The 21,921-nt window shown below is 38.1% G+C and overlaps 1 protein-coding gene across 1 annotated transcript in view; it reads left to right on the top strand.

Moving 5' to 3' along the window:
* adam12a (ADAM metallopeptidase domain 12a) overlaps positions 1-21,921 on the top strand; it is a 505,639-nt gene that overhangs the window by 326,087 nt on the left and 157,631 nt on the right. The window contains exons 7-10 of the mRNA XM_030122462.1: positions 9,046-9,111; positions 12,552-12,623; positions 14,656-14,825; positions 20,921-21,005. Coding sequence (XP_029978322.1) covers positions 9,046-9,111; positions 12,552-12,623; positions 14,656-14,825; positions 20,921-21,005 — 393 coding nt within the window. The remainder of the gene's footprint in view (positions 1-9,045; positions 9,112-12,551; positions 12,624-14,655; positions 14,826-20,920; positions 21,006-21,921) is intronic.

Here is a 21,921-nt window from a genome sequence, read left to right on the forward strand (position 1 = left end):
CATTTTCAGATGACAAAAGAAAAGTGTAAAAATGCCACATCATACGGTATAGCTTTAATCATATACCTTAAAAACATCAGCAAACCGGCACTTTTGTCATTTATTTTCCAATTAATCCTATTAAAATACGTAACATTTAGCACATTTAATCTCTGAAGCAAATTATTTCTAAAAAATTGTAGACCAGTGCAGTTTATAAATGTAAACGTTTTCATTTTTTGCACTAAAACAATTTGGAGTTGTCATTATTTATAGGTTATTATGATATTATTTTTGAGTTTGATGCCCTAACTTACACTTTGGAAATTCATCCCACGGGCCGGATTGGAACCTTTGGCAGGCCGGTTTTGGCCCCCGGGCCGCATGTTTGACACCTGTGCTCTTGAGGCAGGTTTTTCATTAAAATGTGGCTCCCTAGTGAAGCACCAGTATGTGTCGAGCAGAAAGTGAGAATGTGTAGTTTCATAGTAATTAAATATTGTTGATTGTTGTAATTTCAAAATGGAAAAGTGATATTCCTGATTGTAAATGTAAGTTGTTCGCAGACGCTGCATTTCATTCTGCTAAAATATCTGCCAACTTGATTTACAATATGTCCTCTTTTTTGACAGCATCATTAAACTTTTAGATTGAATACACTTTTAGGTTTAGACGCTGGCAGCACTTGGTTTGGAAAAGATACCGGAGCTTGGTGTAATACAGAAAAAAGTCTGCACAAAGACGTGATAAAACAAAGACTTAGCATTTATTTATTAATATTTAAACCAAGACGCAATCTTTACAAACCCCGACCAAAGTGCATTTATCGCCTAAAGCTACTATATTTCAGGAGTCTGGATTCGAACTCTATGTTTTTGTGTATGTGCCATCCACCCGGACCACCTCCGGCCCCTGTCAACTCACAACATTTACTGAAGAACGACAAAAAAAACTTGCAGATCTGTCACTGACAAATTGCATTTCCTTGCAACAAAATCAATGCATAGAAAACGTCTGCAGCAAAACAGTCCGGACTATAATACATTTATGAGAAAACTTAATTATATCTGCAGCTTACTTTATAGGAAGAGGCTGGGTTGCATCACTACCATGGGTTCTGCCATCTGAAAATAAAGGATCGGGGCAAAAAAAAAAAAAAAACATTCGTTGCAATCAATTCTGAAAGGAATAGTTTGACATTTTGGGATATTTACTTTGTGGCCAAGAGCGACATGAGGAAATAGTCGCCACTGTAACGTTATGAAGAATGTCAAAGGTGTGAACTTTGTAATCTCAGCTCTCCTTCAACACTTTCATTTCATTTCCCACGATACCGCAGGAGCAGCGGCCATGTGCTGTCAGTGTTGGAGATTTACCGACCCAGGCGCTTTTCACCGAGTTGATTGAAATGAATGTGTGTGTGTGCGTCCTCCGGTGTGGCTTCCCAAAGACCCGGTAATCACCGTGGGGTGCATTTAGGCCACACTAGCCCATCCTGGCTTATCAATGGAAGAGGCAGATAAGAGCGCAGAGCGTCACAGCTGCCAGGCCAGCGAGGATAAAGAGGCGGAGGTTGACAGAGGGCCATGGTGTGAAGGGAGAACACTTACCCAGCAGGATACCCAACAAAGCAGAAACACTCACTGTTCATGCAGAGCTGGACCTCGCAGACCCTGTAGACCACATTGGATCTGAGGTTGTTGACTCACTGTAACTGCTGCTGTCAGTAGTCGCTTTTCCATTGACCCTCAAATTGGGCAAATATAACGTGTACAGGGTGGGGAAGCAAAATTTACAATGAACATTTAGTTGTTTTTTCTCAGCAGGCACTACGTCAATTGTTTTGAAACCAAACATATAGAGCACGGCTGTGCGCGCCGTGGCTTTACGCGGTTACGCGCCCAACTGCATATGCGCTTTATTTTGACCCGTTTAGCATCTTATTTCTATCTGTGTGGTACAGTACGAAGATAAAACTGAATGAATGAGTAACACCCTTGGTATTTGCAAAGCCACTGTATTTTAAATACCCTCAGAGAGGATCTGTAACGGAATATATAAATATATATAAATATAAAAGCTGAAAAAATAAAAGATTAGTTGGTTAGGGTTACATTTACACAGACATTTTCCCCAAAATTCATGTGCTGTTGGAGTTGGAGTTATGTTTTAGGAGTTCCTAAATTGTTAAATAAAAAGTTTTTCACTCATTTTTTGCAGTAAGGTTTTCTTCTAGTTATTATTTTCACTTGCTTCAAAGGTTTTCATACCCTTTAAAATTAACCACAGAGCACCAAAATTGACCTGAAGCTTTAACAATTTTCTGGGGGAGGACCCCCAGACCCCCCACCAGTACCACTCATGACATTTTTTCTATCCATGTTACTAATCTTCTACACCTGTACACTCTCCCATTCAGTGGGTTTTACAGTATTGCCAAATTTGACTATATAAACTTGTACACTATAGTAGTATTGTATTGCATCATTTTTAATAGTGGCCAATGGTTTTGACCAGAAGAAAATTTTCAGTCAGATGAAAAATTTTTGCTTTAATCCTTGATTTAGACCAACTTAATAAAATAACTTATCATCTGATTTAAATGTGTACATGTAACAAACGTAATTTTTTTAAGCAGAGAAAGCTCTTGATTTTAAGCTTAACTTACTAACCCCATGAATCATTTTTTAGAGTGTACTGGTTGGTTCAGTTTATTCTATAGTATAAATATTAATATGCATGAACCGTACATCTTTGTGAACTTTTTGGCACTGGGTCCTACAGACTGTGCATTACAACTGTTGGACTGTGGCCGTGTTTGACCCCCGCTGAATATCTCTGCGTTGGTAAAATACAAATATCATCTCTCCCCATCTCGTCCTCTGCCGTAGCAGTGGGCTGTGAGGTTGTTACATAAATCAATGTTCGACACGTCACACGGTCTTTGTTTTTGGAAAGAAATGTGGGGGTTTTAAGTATTTTGTCCAACGCTGTCACTGGTGCAGGCGGCATTGTCCACAAGCTGTAATTTATGAGTTCATAAAGCGGAGCCTGTAGAGCCTTATCTGAGGACCATGTGACCTTGGCGACTCTTATTGGGTCAGTCTTGAAGTGTCGCTGATTGTGTGCTGCTGATTTTTTTTTTTTGTTTCTGCTGCCTCTTGAGAAGAGTGCAGTTCAGGTGCAAAGCCGTATTGAGTGGCTGTTCGCTAAATTTAGGTTGGCCTTTTTTTTTTTTTTTTTTTTTTTCCAGGATGCTGAGATGAAGTGTGTCCTCCTTCTGTCTTTTATTCTTCCACCTCCTTCACCTCCATTCATGTCTCTGTCAAGGTTATTAAATTTAATACAAAATGAATGAAATAACCAAAAAATATCATTGACTGGAATAAAACTGGAAACAAGTATTACTCCACTGCAAAAAAAAGGCCCATACAAAAAAAGAAAATTAAACTCATTATTGGGTTAAAATGTCTTATTTCAGGGGTGTCAAACTCCTTTTAGTTTATGGGCCACATTCAGCTAAATTTGACCTGCAGTGGGCCGAACCAGTAAAATAATAACATAATAATATATAAATAATGCCATCTCCAAACTTCTTTCCATATTTTACAGTGAAAAAAGTAAAATTAAACTGTAAATGTTTACATCTACAAACTGTCCTTTCAGACAATGTGAATTACTTGAACAAATTGAAAGAATAAGTGTCACTTTAACAATGTTCTGCCTCAGTTTATCATTTCCACATGTTCATTATAACGTACAGATCACAGTGGATCTACAAATACACAAAACATTTAGTATCAGGCAGAATGTTGTTAAAATTGCACTTATTTTTCTTAAGACATTTCAGGTTCTTCACATTTGTTCAGATTATTCACTTTTTTTTTTGTGAAATTACACTTTGTTTTAGTGTAAATACATGAAAATATTTACATTTACAAAGAGAAAAATGTGGAGTTGTGAGTATTTATAGATTATTATGGTAGAATTTTACTGGTCTGACCCACTGGAGATTGAATTGGTCTGAATATGGAATCTGAACTAAAATGATTGTTAATTTCTTAATATCTATTTTTGCATTTCACAAATTCATCCCAAGGGCCAGACTGGACCCTTTGGCGGGCCGGATTTGGCCCCCGGGCCGCATGTTTGACACCTGTGTCTTATTTCAACTAAAATGATCTGCCAGAGCAGGAAGAAAATCGCACTTATCAAGTTTTCTTAACCCATAAAAACCCAAATATCCACCATTGACCAAAACCATCTACTGATCTAAATTGTTTAATACCTGTTGATCCATTAATTTTATCAATACATGTAAATAATTGGTGTAAAATACAGTTTGTCATCTTTTCATGGTCATCAGTTATGACCCATTTGGATGTTCAGAGGCTCTGTAGTTACCGTGGAAACACCGTCATCTTCTACAACATTTTCTCAAATCCAAACTTACAATCTAATAAATCGAGGCTGCAGTAGTTCAACAAGTCCTGTTTTCTGTGAAGTAAAATTACTGTTTTTGTCAAAGGAGTCCGATGGCTTCAAAGACAGTGAAATAATGGTGTCAATTCTGTTATAAAGAACTGTCTGATGGCATGATTAAGAGGTTAAAATATTCTAAATAATGTGCATACTTAAAATGATATCGATTATTTTAGGTGGATGAAACCATTTATCCACCTACTAATGTAAACTGTTTAATACCTGTTGATCCATTAATCCTGTCAATACATGTAAATAATTGGTGTAAAATGCAGTTCTTCATCTTTTCATGGTCATCAGATATGACCCATTTGGACGTTCAGAGGCTCCGTAGTTACCATGGAAACACCGTCATGTTCTACAACATTGATTCACCAGTAAAAGCCACGGAGTTGGATCAATGACAGTGGATGGAGACGCTTGGTTTATGTTCAGTTAATGAGAGATTTTGCTTAAAAAGTCACTTTTTCTTCAGTTTTCTCTGTTTATGATATAATAACCTTCAATTTTAATCTGAGCTTTTATGAACATCTACATGATCAGTGAATTAAATATAGGAAAATACATAAAAAATTTTAAAAAATAAAGTAAAACACAGATGATAATATGACAGTAAATAGTGATAAATAACTTCCGAAAGGTTAAATAGAGAGAAAAATCATTTGGGAACTGTCAAAAAATGCTACTTTGGTGTCAGTTCCCAAATTAATTTTCTGTCTATTTACCCTTTCTCAAGCGATTTATCACCATTTATTATTATGTTATCCAATGTATTTAGCATTTTTTAAAAAGTGTTTATGCGGTATTTTCCTGTATTTAATTCACTGATCATGTAGATGTTTATTAAAATTCAGATCAAAATTGAAAAAACTTTTTCAGCAAATATATCAATAACTGAATGTGAAAACAAGCGTCTCCATTCACTGTCATTGATCTAACTTCATGGCTTTTACTGGTGAATCAGTGTTGTAGAAGATGACGGTGTTTCCATGGTATCTACAGAGCCTCTGAACGTCCAAATGGGTCATATCTGATGACCATGAGAAGACAAAAAATTTTATTAAAAATAATTTTAAAAAACCCAATTATTTACATGTATTGATAGGATTAATTGAACAACATTTAGATCAATACATGGTTTGGGTCACCAGTGGCTGTTTTCGTCTTTTTGGGTTAAAATGTAAACATAAAACATACCTCATTATAAGAATAAGAAGGAAAAGTCTGTGGTAACAAGTCAAAATGCCAACTGCTGAGAAACACTATTTCAGACCAATGTACTAGGTTTCATATTACTATTTATATTTATTTATTAACAAAAAAATGTATACTATCGCATGAATTAATTTTATATTTGACTCAAATTATTAAATTAACTTAAATTGTATAACTGACAAACAGCAGCTACAACAAGGCTTTATATATATATATATATATATATATTAAAAAAAAAAAAAAAAATCAATCACACTCCAACTAGAGCTGGGAACTCAATCTAGGATTCATTAAAACATGCTTTGTCCAACAGTTCTTCTCTGTTAAATAATGACATCAAATAATGACACAGGTCTGTACCTTTAGAAATGAGATGCAGTCATGGGGGAAAAGAGCTTCATTTCATTTCACTACAAAAACAGGGCCAGGAATGAATCGATAGGGGATTCAGACCGGTAAGTAGACCGCAGTGGTTCTACTTTCATTAAAATCTCATCAGTTCCCATCCCCTACTCCACATTTATTATGTTTTTAGAAAAGTGATGAAAACAAAGTAAAATCATAGAGAAAATGTAAATTTACTCTCACTGGCCACTTTATTAGGTACACCTAGTTAGTACTGGTAAAACCTAATAAAGGTAGCTGAAGCCCAGATTCTGCTTCAGTAACTTCATATTTTACATTAATTACAGTTCTCCCTCAAAAAAGAGATTTCATATCAAGGGACTTCCTGGTTAAATAAAGGTTAAATAAAATAAAAATCAGTAAGTGTTAAAAGTACAAAACATATCAAGTTATTAGAGAGCTGTGGTGTTAGACAGAAAAAGTATATTCAAATATTTGTGTTTGTTTTAGCATAAATAAGTAAAAGTGCAATTTTTTTAAGCGAAACTAAAGGTGCAAATTATGCAAATGCAAACAGTTTTATCATTTAAACACATGTACATTACATCTTACAGATCACGGTGGATCTACAAAGACACAAAACATTTAATAACAGGCAGAATATGATTAAAATTACACTTATTTTTTCTTTAATTTCAGGTTGTACATGGATGTTATTCTCATTTTTTGGGAAAAGATAGTCTGTAAATGTAAATATTTTGATCATGTAATTTTACTTTTTCACACTAAAACGAAAAAATAAGGTTATTATGCTTTTATTTTACTTGCGATCCTATTTGTCTGAATGTGGAATCTGAATTAAAATGGTTTTGACACCGCTGATGGTTAACATCTTGTTGTCATTGCACATGTCACAAGTACAAAGCAGCCAGAAGTGCTTTAGCAGTGATTAAATATTATATATTATAAGTTAAAATAGCATATAATCGCGTATTATAAATATCATACAGTGTGTAGAGCAGGGGTGTCCAAACTTTTTCTAAAGAGGGCCAGATCTGATAATGTGGACATTGCCAGGGGCCAGTGGTCCCTTCAGACATTTTTTAAACAGTAAAAATTACATATAAATGCGCTGTTCTACAACAATGTTATTTTCATTGTCACAATATCATTTTTTTAAATGGCAATATAACCAAATCTGAGCCACTTAGGTGTGAACAAATTTTTAAAAAAAAAAAAAAAAACAAAATTCTGCCTTCCTTTCACATCTGGAGTCAGATAACATAGAACAAACTGTGTGGAGTATCTTAAACTTCCAAGTTGATAAAAATCTTAACCCCACATTTATTTTAAACATGACTTATATGAGTAATCATTACTCATATATTACTCAGTAATGTAAAGTCTGTTAACGTTTAAGATGTAAACATATGACTCTTACTCTTGTCTTTCACAAAATCATTCAGAAAGTAATATTTGTGTCACATCTACAAGTACATAACACCAGCAATTATAGGCAACTAACCTGGCAACTTGGTCGCCTGCCCTGGTGGTGAATTCATTGAACTCACAGGTTCACATGAAGAGTCACTGCTGAGTTTAAAGCAGCTGGAATTTGCTTCACTTTTTCAGAGCGTTCACTCCCTGCTAGCTTGTCGTATGCGTTAGCATGTTTTGTCTGCTCGTGTCTCTTTACATTGAATTCCTAAAACAAGGCAACAGTCTCTTGACAAATTAGGCAAACACAATCGCCTTTTCAGTGAAAAAAAATTGTAATTCCCATCTCTTCTGGAAGCGGCGGCCCTCACTGTCGACTTTCGTTTTTTTATTTACAGGTGCCATGGTTAGAAATTAGCGAAAAGGGTTCACGGCAAAGTCGCAGAGCCAGATAGAGTTAGAGTGGTGCTGCCACCATGAGGTGAAAGGAGGAACTGCATTTTGAACCTTTTATGATTCATGTACAGTCTACTCTCGTTAAACCGCCCGCCGTTATACCGCCATTTTCGCTCACCACCGACCAAAACCATTGCACAAAAATCCCCAATGCATTATTCCATTAGCTACCGCCATTTCCGCCTATCGCCATCCGCCAGCCCAGTTCCATGCACAAACAACACTTATACCATTGATTTCCTGACTGTTATACCGCCAGCGTGATTGCCATTGAGTACACATACATTTTAACAATGCACTGAAACAAACGCGCCAGACGCTGATCGCGACCAGCTACAAGTAGGTCTACGGAACGGCCACCGTTCATTTATCGCAGAACACTCAGTAGGTCAGGATGTCGGGAAGAGGACGTGGGATTAAGCCAAAGCCTCAAGATGATGGGGTGTCATTTCCCGACACGGTATAATAATGCTTAAAATGTTTCCCCACTTTAAATGATCCCTTACAACATAACAGAATCAAGATTTATTTAGAAACGCAATTAGAACGGGTTAACGGAGGCAGCACAGACATCATATAGTAAAGACATGCACGTTATGGACGCAACCCGTTGTAACGCCATTTTCGCTATACCGCCAATTTGGCCGTGAACGGAAGTTGGCGGTATAATGAGAGTAGACTGTACTCTGTTCAACAGTCCAAGCGGGCCATAAATAATACATTCTAAAACCGAAGCTGTGGGCCGTATAAAATCTGACTGCGGGCCGTGATTGGCCCCCGGGCTGGACTTTGGACACGCCTGGTGTAGAGGAAGTGTGGTATGAATGCTGTGTAGTATACATCTACTTGAATGTTTATTATGTGCAGTAGTGCAAATGGGAGGATTACATTATATACAGAATATATATGTACAGAATGGGGGGGGGGGGGGGGGTAGTTGGGTGTCAGTGTAAGTGTATTTTATGATTTTATCTCATGGGCCGGACTGGACCCCCACAGGCCGCATGTTTGACCCCCCTGCTCTACTGTCTTTATATCTATAGAACAGTTTGTCTGATCTCTCTGAATGTCATCTTGAGTATTTCCAAAACTACAGTCCATCCACTCTGTTTCCTTTTCTTGCTCTTTCAGCATAAACGCCACGTCCAGACGACAACCAAGTACGTGGAGCTGATCATCGTGGCTGACAACAGAGAGGTAAACACATGGCATTTCAACCCTTTAATGGGCAAGTGACTGTTTTTGAAAAAATGAAGTAAGGTCAGCACAACCTGTGAGCTCCCAAAGAATTTCTTTACCACGACTCACGTTTCGGGACGACCTTCATCAGACTGAGGGCAGATAATATCACACAGCTGTTTATATAGAGCACTTAATTACAAGTAGGGATGCACCGATACCACTTTTTTCCAGACCGAGTACAAGTACGAGTACTTACATTTGAGTACTTGCCGATACCGAGTACCGATACGAGTACTTAATAATCCCGTTCCAGTACTTAGTTCCTTTTGTAAATGTACTTTATTGTCGTTGTCATTAGTCTGACTGGAACAAAGTGCTGCTACTGACATTTAACGTGTTGGAATGAGCGTTTCTCAATTAATCCACCGGGGGGCGCCGCTCTGAATTAACCATACTGGACAAATACCACAAAGAAGAGTAAAGTTTTTTGAGAAGAAGAAAGTAAGCAATAACAAACATAGAGACGACAGAGGCAACACTAATGTGATACTAATATTGCAGCGTTTTCTCTGGTAAGGTTTAAAAGTTTAGCTTCAGCAGGAAGAGGAAAGAGGAATGAGTGATAAGTTTGGTTTTTACTTCCGCTGGCGGCGGTCCGCACCGCTTCGTACTCCCGCTGATATTCTCATTCTGTTTACGCATCCGCCAGCACCTGGAAAACGGATGGAATGTACGCAGAGGACGGACAGAACGCTGCGTCCGTATCTGTCTGTGTCTGTAACGTTACTTACAGTCAGTGTTACTTTTATCACCGTCATTTATTTCGTTAAATCTCCACACTCTTCACACTCCACACACATTATTCCACCGCCGCGTACCTGCTGCACTGAACTGGGAATGTCACACGGCCGTAAGTGGTATCGGTGCATTTGTATCGGATTACTTTTACGAGTAGGAGTACAACGACACACACTGAGTATCGGAGCCGATGCCGATACTCGTATCGGTATCGGAGCATCCCTAATTACAAGTGTCACATGACAGGTAATGCACGACATCTCATACAATCAAAACAAAATGTAAACGTTTTTAAATATACAATAGATAATATAAATTCAACAATCACATTTTTTTAATTAACACAAATACAGTGATCCAGCCACTTTAAATTTTATGCAAATACAAACAAATGCAATCATCAAATTTACCTGAATTCATGCAAATTCATTAACCCTCTGGTATCCCGTCCAGTAAGGCCCTTACTAAGCACCAAGTGTGCGTTTTTGGCACACATGTGGAATAATGTCAAAAAAGTTTTCATACAGTTTGTTTTTAATTCTTTTACACATTTTTCTGTTTCATCAACTTGAGCCGTAAATAAAAATACCAAATACTCAATAATTGTCACATTTTTTAACCCTTTAAATTCTGTGTTTGTAATGGAAACAAACCATTTTTTGGATGCAAAAAACACACAAAATATTTTTTTTCAGTATACTACATAAAAAGTGGATCATATATTATTTGATTTTTGCATCCTGGCATATGTCAATGATTAACTCCAACACTGGTTAATTTGCATTATTATTTTTGGCGCTAGGTCAAATGTTCAAAAATACTAGCATCTGTCACCAAGTGTGCGTAAAATGCACACCTATAAATCAAACTATTAAATATTATATATTGATTTATTTTTCTGCTGTAATTTGATTTTATTTTAGTGAATCCAGGTCAGCCCTAATCATACATATCAAATGGAAGAAATAGTGCGTTTTAGGCACACTTGGGAGACAGATGCTAGTCTTGTAATTTTCTTTTGTTTACAATGTGCACATTTCAGTTGGTGGCCAGAATTTTAAAGATCATGAAAAAATGAACAACTTATGAATTCTAACCTTATTTAAATTGTGAAAAATAATATGAAATTTTTTAACATGAAGTGCAAAGTGTGCGTAAAAAGCACACCCAGATACCGGAGGGTTAATATAGTGATCAAGTTACTTTAAATTAAAGCAAGTTAAATTCATATAGTAACCAAATTATTTTAAAGTCATATACATTCATGTTACCATAGTGACCAAATTACTTGAAATTCACACAATAACCAAGTAGTTTTAAAGTCATATAAGTTCATGATATTACATTGTCCAAGTTACTTTAAAGTAACTTGGTTCATTCACTTAATTGAAGATTTTTTTTTTTTTTGCTTATTTCAAGATTTTTTTGATAAATTTGAGATTTTTTTTGGCTTGAGTGAAGATTTTTTTTTACTTAATAGAATTTTTTTTTTTTTTTGGCTTAATTGAAGATTTTTTTTTACTTAAGTGAAGATTGTTTTTGGCCTAATTCAAGATTTTTTTTACTTAATTGAAGATTTTTTTGGCTTAATTCAAGATATTTTTTTAACTTAATTGAAGGTTGTTTTTTTTTTTTAGCTTAACTCAAGATTTTTTTTTTTACTTAATTGAAGATGTTTTTTTGGCCTAATTCAAGATTTTTTGCTAAATTTGAGATTTTTTTTGGCGTAATTGAAGATTTTTTTTTTTACTTAATTGAAGATTTTTTTTGGCTTAATTCAAGAATTTTTTTACTTAATTGAAGATTTTTTTTGGCTTAATTCAAGATTTTTTTTACTTAATTCAAGGTTGTGTTTTTTTTTTTTTTTTTAGCTTAACTCAAGATTTTTTATTTACTTAATTCAAGATTTTTTGCTAAATTTGAGATTTTTTTTGGCTTAATTGAAGATTTTTTTTTTTACTTAATTGAAGATTTTTTTAAATTTTTTATTTGGGCTTAATTCAAGATTTTTTCCTTAATTCAAGCTTTTTTTTTTTTTACTTAATTCAATTCAAGACTGTGGAATTTTTGCCCTTGGCAAAAACAACCCGGGGGCCGAACTGGACCCTTTGGCGGGCCGCATTTGGTCCCCGGGCTGCATGTTTGACACCCCTGGTCTATAGAAAGGGTCTGAGATTGAAATCTTCACCACCAAAATTTAATTCCGCCGTTCCTTGGCGGAGGCAGGTAATAAGTGCAGCCTGTCATTTGGGTGGTGTCCATTCCATCTCCACCTTCATGCCTTTGAACACAACACTGGACCACTTGACTTCCAAATGAGTGTTCTTTTTTCTGCGCCCTCTGCTTTATCTCCAATCTCACTCTTCAGATGTATGAAGAGCCTCAGTGCATACGTAGGTCAATGTCACCTGCTTTAGCGAGGAGCCGCAGAAGCAGAAGAAAGGCAGGATAGAAGAAAGATAGAAGAAGGTGTTTGAGGTTATCTGTGCAGCCTTTAAAAGCTCCACGGAGCAGCGCTTTGAAGCTAACTGAACACGAGGGCCAACACAAACTGTGACAGCCTGTGAACATGTGTCTACAGCTGACACCGTGGAAGAAAAAAGCAGGATTTGAGCGCTTTCTTTTTTCTGCCTTTTTAATCGGCTTGTGTCGTTCAGTTCCAGAAACAAGGCAAGGACATGGAGAAGGTCAAGCAGCGGCTGGCAGAGATCGCCAATTATGTGGACAAGGTAACAATGGAATGAGCGCAGGGAATGTGGTGGAACAATGTGATTTATTAGAGGTCACATGAGCCTGTTGAAAAGCAGCCGACCTGCGAACAGAGGCTGATTGGATTAGGAACGCATGATCAATTCCATAACTGCACCCAGGACCTGTGGAGGTGTCTGCTGTAATGAATAATAATGTCTAATAATATCTTTTAATAAAAGACGCAAAAGCAGAAGTATTTATGGAGATGAAACAGTCAGAGGTGGAGTTCATGTGTTTATTTAAAGTCTGTCAGTTTAGTTGAAGGGTTTAGGGTTTGGAATGGGAGGAGCAGCAGCACTGACAGGGTTACACTAACTCCTACTCTTCTTCCTCCTCCTCCTGTTGCTCCTCCTCCTCTTCGTCCTCTTCATCCTCTTCATCCTCTTCCTCCTCCTCTGCCCTCTCTTCTTCCTTCTCCTCCTCTTCTTCCTCCTTCTCCTCCTCCTCCTCTTCCTCCCCCTCTTCTTCCTCTTCTTCCTCTTTATCCTCTTCCTCCTCCTTCTCTTCCTCCTCCTCCTCATCTTTCTGCTCTTCCTTCACCTTGTCATCTTCCTCCCCCTCCTCCCCCTCCTCCTCTTCCTCTCCCTCCTCTTCCTGCTCTTCCCCCTCCTCCTCCTCTTCCTCTCCGTCCTCCTCCCCCTCCTCCTCCTCCTCCTCTTCTTCCTCCTCCTCCTCCCCCTCCTCTTCCTCCTCCTTCTCCTCCTCCTTCTCCTCCTTCTCTTCCTCTTCCTCCCCCTCTTCCTCCTCTTCCTCCTCCTCCTCCCCCTCCCCCTCCCCCTCCCCTCCTCCTCCTCTCCTCTCCCCCTCCTCTCCTCTCCCCCTCCTCCTCCTCTTCCTCCTCCTCCTCCTCCTCTCCTCCTCCTCCTCCTCCTCCTCCTTCTCCTTCTCCTCCTCCCCCTCTTCCTCCTCCTCCTTCTCCTCCTCCTCACCCTCCTCCTCCTCCTCCTCCCTCTCCTCCTCCTCCTCCTGTCTTCTCCTCCTCCCCCTCTTCCTCCTCCTCCCTCTCCTCCTCCTCCTCCTCCTCCTCCTTCTCCTTCTCCTCCTCCCCCTCTTCCTCCTCCTCCTTCTCCCTCCTCCTCACCCTCCTCCTCCTCCTCCTCCCTCTCCTCCTCCTCCTCCTGTCTTCTCCTCCTCCCCCTCTTCCTCCTCCTCCTTCTCCTCCTCCTCCCGCTCCTCCCCCTCCTCCTCCTCTTCCTCCTCCTCCTCTCCTCTCCGCCTCCCTCCTCCTCCTCCTCTCCTCCTCCTCCCCCTCCCCTCCTTCCTCCTCCTCCTCCCCCTCCTCCTCCTCCTTCTCCTCCTCCCCCCTCTTCCTCCTCCTCCTTCTCCTCCTCCTCCCCCTCCTCCTCCTCTTCCTCCTCCTCCTCCTCCTTCTCCTCCTCCCCCTCTTCCTCCTCCTCCTTCTCCTCCTCCTCCCCCTCCTCCTCCCTCTTCCTCCTCCTCCTCCCTCTCCTCCTCCTCCTCCTTCTCCTCCTCCTCCTCCTCCCTCTCCTCCTCCTTCTCCTCCTCCCCCTCTTCCTCCTCCTCCTTCTCCTCCTCCTCCCCCTCCTCCTCTTCCTCCTCCTCCTCCCTCTCCTCCTCCTCCTCCTCCTCCTCCTCCTCCCCCTCTTCCTCCTCCTCCTTCTCCTCCTCCTCCCCCTCCTCCCCCTCCTCCTCCTCTTCCTCCTCCTCCTCCCTCTCCTCCTCCTCCTCCTCCTTCTCCTCCTCCCCCTCTTCCTCCTCCTCCTTCTCCTTCTCGTCCTCCTCCCCCTCCTCCTCCTCCTTCTCCTCCTCCTCCCCCTCCTCCTCCTCCTTCTCCTCCTCCTCCTCCTCCCCCTCCTCCTCCTCTTCCTCCTCCTCCTCCTCCTCCTCCTCCTCCTCTTCCTCCTCCCCCTCCTCCTCCTCCTCCTCTTCCTCCTCCCTCCCCCTCCTCCTCCTCCTCCCCTCCTCCTCCTCCTTCTCCTTCTCCTCCTCCCCCTCCTCCTCCTCTTCCTCCTCCCTCCTCCTCCTCCTCCTCCTCCTGTCTTCCCACAGTTCTACAGGGCTCTGAACATCCGTGTTGCTCTGGTGGGTCTGGAGGTGTGGAGTGACATGGACAAATGTCCGGTCACTCAGGACCCCTTCACCACTCTGCATGAGTTCCTGGACTGGAGGAAAGTCAAGCTGCTGCCTCAGAAGCCTCATGACAACGCCCAGCTCATCAGGTACATGTGTGTTTCAACAGAACTTTTATACAGAAATGTGAGCAGATAATGTAAAGTGAATGTCTGAGGTATGTATCTATAATCAGTGGATTATCTGCAGAAGATAACATGGCATGAGCCTAAAAAAGTCACTCAGTTAAGTAATATCATCAATAATTTTGTCAAAGTTAGGGAATCTTAATATTTAGGGATGCAAACTTCTCGCCTTTTGGCAAAATTATCCTTGTTAAGATAAAAAAATACTACATTAGCTTCAATAAAAACAAAGCACTAATGACTAGTCAGATCAGTAATAACAGCCAAGACTGGGTTAAAAAAAAAAAAAAAAAGTATTGGGGTGGGTTGGGGGGGGGGGGGGGGCAAGTTCATAACTTTTGTAAGAAATGCTTTAATGATGTCAATGTTGTTGATATGGAAAAAATTATAAATAAAGTTGTTAAATAAATAAATAAATATATACATACATACATACAAAAATACATAAATAAAAATATGTATAAACTTCTGGCACCTGTTATCCCTATAACGCCAAACGTATCATATTTGATACATGAGTTTTGAAGCCCTCTACATGGTCAGTGTGATATTTTTTTTCTTGAAAAACCTGACGTATACAATTAGATACATGTAATACACAGATAATCCACCAGGGGGAGGAATTCATTCACCAGAGGCCTTTCCAGTGACACTACAAGACTGTCATTAATGAGAATGGAGGAAGAACTGGGACCATTTTGAAAAGGAATTACCAATTTGTTAGACATGTTTGTGTAATATTATGTTTTTGTTTGTCCAAAAATAATCATATTTGAGCTTTGAGACCCGATGTATCAAATATGATACAAAATCGAAACTCATACATGAAAATTGATATTTGGAAAGAAATGTTTTGGTTCAGAAGGACCAATAAAGGCTCCAGTTTCAAAAAACTGGAATTTTCTGTCAATTATTTAATGGTTCAGACTTTACAGGTGTATACACTGTGTCTCCAGGTAAGTATAATGTTCACATCTACAGCTTTAATTGAAAACATTCAACTGTTTAATCCAGCTGTTTTTAGCATTTCTATGATCACTCAACCGAATTTATCGTCTAATCTCGGTCACTGCAGGTGTGTGTCTTACCCTTTTGAGCAAAACCACTTACAACTGGAGGATGTTTACACAATAAAAGCTCTGTTATGCATTGAATACACATCATCTAGACGACTTTTATTTTGTAACGTAAAATAAGTGTCGCATTTGGAGGAAAACACGTAATAGCACTTGTAACATTGCAAACGCGAACAGATCAAAACAAGCATTTGCACTAAATATGACCATTTGTACTTGTTCAAAAGAGAAAATTATTAACAAAAGCCTGAGTTTTAATGCAAACCTTCCTCCAATTAAAGCCTGAAACCTTCTGCAGCTGAGAAAAATAGGAAATATAACGTGTTACCTACGATCTGAGCTTTCTCCTGATGTTAATTAATTGACAACTGAAAGTAAAATTCCAATAATATTGTCAGATATAACGTGAAATGAGCTAGAAATAATGCATGAACATCATTAGTCAGACTTAGACTTGAAATAAGTGTGAATATACTGTACAGCCTAGGCTACATGTCTTTAATTAAACACTGTGAAATCCAGACATATGTTCAGAGACGTGGGGTTCAAAGTCAAATGTCTGAGTCAAATAAATTACTTTACATTACTTTCGGAGCAGTAAAATTACATTGGGTTTTCCCCTTATCCTGGGGCAAAAATGCACCATAAATCTGCGTTTTAAAGCTGAGATCTTGAACCGTTTCTTCATGGCGCAGCACATACCGTTGACATCTTTTTCACCCCTGATGGGTTTAATCTATCCCTGTAATGACATTCATATAAGAAGCCCCAGTTTTTTTTTTTTTTTTTTTTTTTTTTTACAGTTTTACAGCCCTGGCTCTGGAGTTTGGGGTTTACTGATAGTTTGATTCGTTAGTTTCTGATACAACACAGCATTCTCTAGTTTATTAGTCCCATTTTTCATGTGTAGAATCTAATGGATTGTTTTATTTAGCCAAAGCAGTACATCCATCAGTATTTTCTGACTAATTATTGATCGGTTTCATAAACAGTCAACTGCATAGCCTACGAGGGCTGTTCAGTAAGTTCATGGCCTCACCCAGAACAGAACAACACAGACTGATAATTTATATTTTATTTTTCAACATAATCTCCATTTACAGCAATGCACTTGGTCCATCGATGTTCAAGCATCACTATCCCATCACGAAAGAATGTAACATCCTGTATTACAACAACCAGTATTTCTGGGTGAGGCCATGAACTTATTGAACAGCCCTCGTACGCAAGCTTCTCATTACTTGTTACTTTTTAAACCCATAAAGACCCAAACATCCATCTATGACCAAATGCATCTTCTGATACAAAATGTTTAATCCCTGTTAATCCGCTAATTCTATCAATGCATGTAAATAATTCATATAAAAGGCAGTTTGTCATGTTTTTATGCACTGTGAAAAAGGGCTGCCTAAAAGCAAGATAATTACACTAAATATGAGGAAAAATGTACTCAAAATAAGTGAAATATCTGTCCATTCAGCAAGATAATTTCACGTGACAAGATTTCTTGAATTAAGCAACGATTATCATTCACGTTAATAACCTTCAGTTTTCTCTGTTTTTGATATAACCGTCGATTTTAATCTGCACTTTAATGAACATCCACATGATTAGTGAATTAAATATAGGAAAATACCTGATGTTCACTGAAAAAAAACACAAAATACAGAGGATAATGTCATAATAAATGATAAATCTCTTAAGAAAAGTTAAATATAGAGAAAAAAAAATATTTTGGAACTGCCATAAAAATAGCACTGGGTCTTTATGGGTTAATTCATTTAACCTGTTTAACCCTGACCATATTTTCAGCGGAGAAACGCCTAAAAAGACATACCTGAAGTAAATGAAGAATTACGTCACAATAATAAGGTTCATATGGATGTTCTTGGTGTCTATGGACATTTAGAGACCTCACAGAATCTATTCCCATTGTCTAAAATTTTGAATCTATTACTCTGCCTGAGTAAACTGTAACAAAGTAAAAGAGAAATTAGAATTTTTTATCCTCGCCTGTTTTTTTTTTCGGCTGGATTGACGATGATATGCATAAATTAATTGTTCGTGTCGGTGATTTTTTAATAGTGTATATTTCACCCCACAAAGATTAAAAATCATGTTTGAACATTAAAGTTTGCACTAAAATACACTTTTGATGTACTTTTATTAACATTAGATGAATATTAATATAATTTTTTAGGAAATAACGATAGGGCTAAAGGGGATTAACATGGCAATGGGGGGCGGAGCCAAGCACACAGAGCCCGAGGAGGGTTTTCTCGATCATAACCAAAATCACTTCAGTACATATAATCAATATCTATGTCATTGTACTGACAAAAACAGTGCTTTTAGACATTCCATGTTTTCTTTTCTGTCTGTTTTAGTCACATGATACACACAGGAGTTAGCACTGGACTGCATAACCATTGTTTTGACACATGACCGCATGTTTATGGAAGTAAATATGTTTTTCCCGCTGCTCCTCCTCCTGGGATGCAGAATTTTGACGTTTGTGGCATTTCAATAGTTGCATTTCCATTGGAAATATGCGCAAAACTTTATCGATATTTACTAAATGTTACAAAAACAGAAGTGCGTAATGTCGCTTTTTCCATTAAATCACAAATGCAAAGATTTGTTTATTTATTCTCACAAGATGTCACGAGAGTCATTCCATAAACATGGTGATGAACGTAAATATCTGTTGTTTTGAATCTTGAATGCTCCTTACCCCTCTATCCTGTTCTAAATTAAAAATGATACAGTTTCCTGGTGTGTTCACAAATGTTTGTGTGCGCCATGTTTGTTTTAAAACTGTTCTTATTCTCTTGGAACTGCCATAAAAATAGCACTGGGTCTTGATGGGTTAATTCATTTAAATTAATATGGCTATGGGGGGCGGAGCCAAGCACACAGAGCCCGAGGAGGGTTTTCTCAATCATAATAATCAATAACACTGGTCAACAACAAATTTATTGTTTAAGTTTTTTGAGCAGATTTAGGATAATTTTGGTGTGCTGAATCCAAAAATCACATGAATTTTGCTCAATCAGGTCAACTTTCTGAACTATGCTACATATTGGCTTTTGAACATTTTTGCTTACATTTATGGGCATTTTCACATCATATGACACAAAATTCTTTCATATTTCTTGCAATAAACGAGTTCTGAAGATTTTACTTTTGGCAATTTATGATTGTTTTTTTTAATATTACAGGTGAATGAAATGGCTTCGACTTGAAGATCTTGCAAAAATAAGCCTGACGTATTCTGCTACAGTTTGTAACACTTAATAAATACATCCTGTTAGAAAATTATTTTTTTTCTCTTAAAACCTATTTTGGGTGAGAACTATATAAAAAATCAACTGATAAAGTCACAAAAATGTCATCAATTTTGTGAGAAGATCAAATTTTTCAAAATCAAATTAGCCAAAAAAAAAACCTGACCTGATTGAGAAAAACAGATGTCATTTTTGGATTTAGCGGTGCAAAATGGTCCGAATTCAGTTGAAAAAACCTAGACAACTTGCAAAAAACGTTTTTTTTGTAACCCAGTGTTATATATTATGTATTCACCGCAGATGTAGCAGAATACGTCAGGGTTTTTTTTTGCAAGATCTTCTAGTCGAAGCCATTTCATTCACCTGTAATATTAAAAAAAAAACATTAATCATAAATTGGCAAAAGTAAAATCTTCAGAACTCGTTTATTGCAAGAAATATGAAAGAATTTTGTATCATATGATGTGAAAATGCCCATAAATGTAAGCAAAAATGTTCAAAAGCCAATATGTAGCATAGTTCAGAAAGTTGACCTGATTGAGCAAAATTCATGTGATTTTGGATTCAGCACACCGAAATTATCCTAAATCTGCTCAAAAAACTTGACCAATAAATTTGCTGTTGACCAGTGTAATAAATACATCCAGTTAGAAAATTATTTTTTTCTCTTAAAACCTATTTTGGGTGAGAACTATATAAAAAAATCAACTGATAAAGTCACAAAAATGTAATAAATTTTGTGAGAAGATCAAATTTTTCAAAATCAAATTAGCAAAAAAAAAACCTGACCTGATTGAGAAAAACAGATGTCATTTTTGGATTTAGCGGTGCAAAATGGTCCTAATTCAGTGGAAAAAACCTAGACAACTTGCAAAAAACCTTTTTTTGTAACCGTGTTATCATTAATCATAATCAGTATCTCTGGCATTGTACTGACAAAAACAGTGCTTTTAGACATTCCATGTTTTCTTTTCTGTGTGTTTTAGTCACATGATACACACAGGAGTTAGGACTGGATTGCATCATCATTGTTTTTGATGACTGTTGATGGTCTAATAATTTTTTCCGTGACTATATATGCTATGTACTTGTTCCCAAGCCCTTTCAAAAAGTCCCAACAACCCTTTTACCATCACCTTCTGTGGATCTCCACCTCTGTTAGCTGCAGTATTTCAGGGTCTTTCTGCTCCCCTACCTCCTGGCATCTAACCTCAGTGTGTTTTTGGACTCCGCCGTTGCCTTTCCAGTCCAGACCTTTATCTTTTCTTATCGGGCACGTCAAGAAATTTGTTTTACACCTCATAAATACGCCCTCCTGAGACACATTTTAGGGGTGTATTTGCTGCTGGCACGGCGGCCAAGCCTGATAGTGGAGGCAGCTGTAGGGCTTGGGTTCTGTGCAGAGCTGCTCCCACCTCTTTTATTTGGTAGACAAGGCTCTGAGAAAATGTCAGATTAAATTACCGAGGCAGCAGATGATTTGACGAGAACACACCGACTGCATTTGGCAGAAATCACTCTCACCTCTCACACTTTTCCCAGTGCAACAAAATCCAATCCACCGACCTGCTCATCAAGACATCTCTCTTCAGCACTCTGAGCGACTACACATTCCTTTGGGTGCTTTAATGACAGTTGAAGTGTGAGTATGTACCGGGTGTTAATGAGATCTGACTGACCTGTTTTTGCCCCCTAGTGGGGTGTACTTTCAGGGCACCACCATCGGTATGGCGCCCATAATGAGCATGTGCACAGCCGAGCAGTCTGGAGGAATCGTCATGGTAAGTTTATGGAGATGTTGTTATTGTGTTTTATTGTTCATTACCACCGCCAAGTGAAATAATTGGTGTAGAATACGTACTGTAAGCCCGGATAAGTAGAGTTTACTCCAAAAATTTCAGGTTAAGTGATTGCACTTAAATGATTTGAGTAATGATCGACTAATCAGTTGGTTTAAGTAGGTTTAACTTTAATGCTAAAAGTATTGAACTTAAACTATTAAGTAGAAAACACTAAAAGACAAGTTATTTGTACTTTAAATCTGTTGTAAAATCAACCCCACTATCCAACCATTCAACTCAGCATTTTAGGTTACACTGACTAATTTTCTTAATTGCAGCCAGATTAATTTATCATTGATTAAACAACTTTTTCAAGTTAATCAAACTCAAAATACTATTCCTGACCAAAATAGTTATGAAATTACTCAATTTAACCCTTTCATGCACGGATTATGAGAACCTTAATCAAAATGTTTTCCTGAGTGTTTTTATTCCTCTTAAGGCATGAAAAAAACTATGTAATTGATTTTTCTTTATTTTTTTTATTATTATTATTATTTTTTTTTATGAATCTATTTTTCATGGAGTTGCAAAAATGTCCACTCAGCTAGACACCATTTGTTTAATTTTTGAAGCTCAGAAACATGTATTTACTGACATACTGTGTGAAAACTATGAAATAAAAGCATTTTTAACCTCCTGAGACCCAACAATACATTTTTGTCCTCTGTAGGGGACAAAAGTTTGACAGTTTTACTTAAACAATGCTGTCCATTGTAAAGGACATCCCATTAAAAACTAGAAGCACTCGGAGAGCGCAGACCTCCGCCAAGGCTGATCAGTGCCCCCCCCCCCCCCGTGCCCCCCCACCCCCGATCACCACCAAAATTTAATCATTTCTCCCTTATCCCATTTC

This window comes from Sphaeramia orbicularis, chromosome 19 (genome assembly GCF_902148855.1).
Source record: "Sphaeramia orbicularis chromosome 19, fSphaOr1.1, whole genome shotgun sequence".
Taxonomy (NCBI): Eukaryota; Metazoa; Chordata; class Actinopteri; order Kurtiformes; family Apogonidae; genus Sphaeramia; species Sphaeramia orbicularis.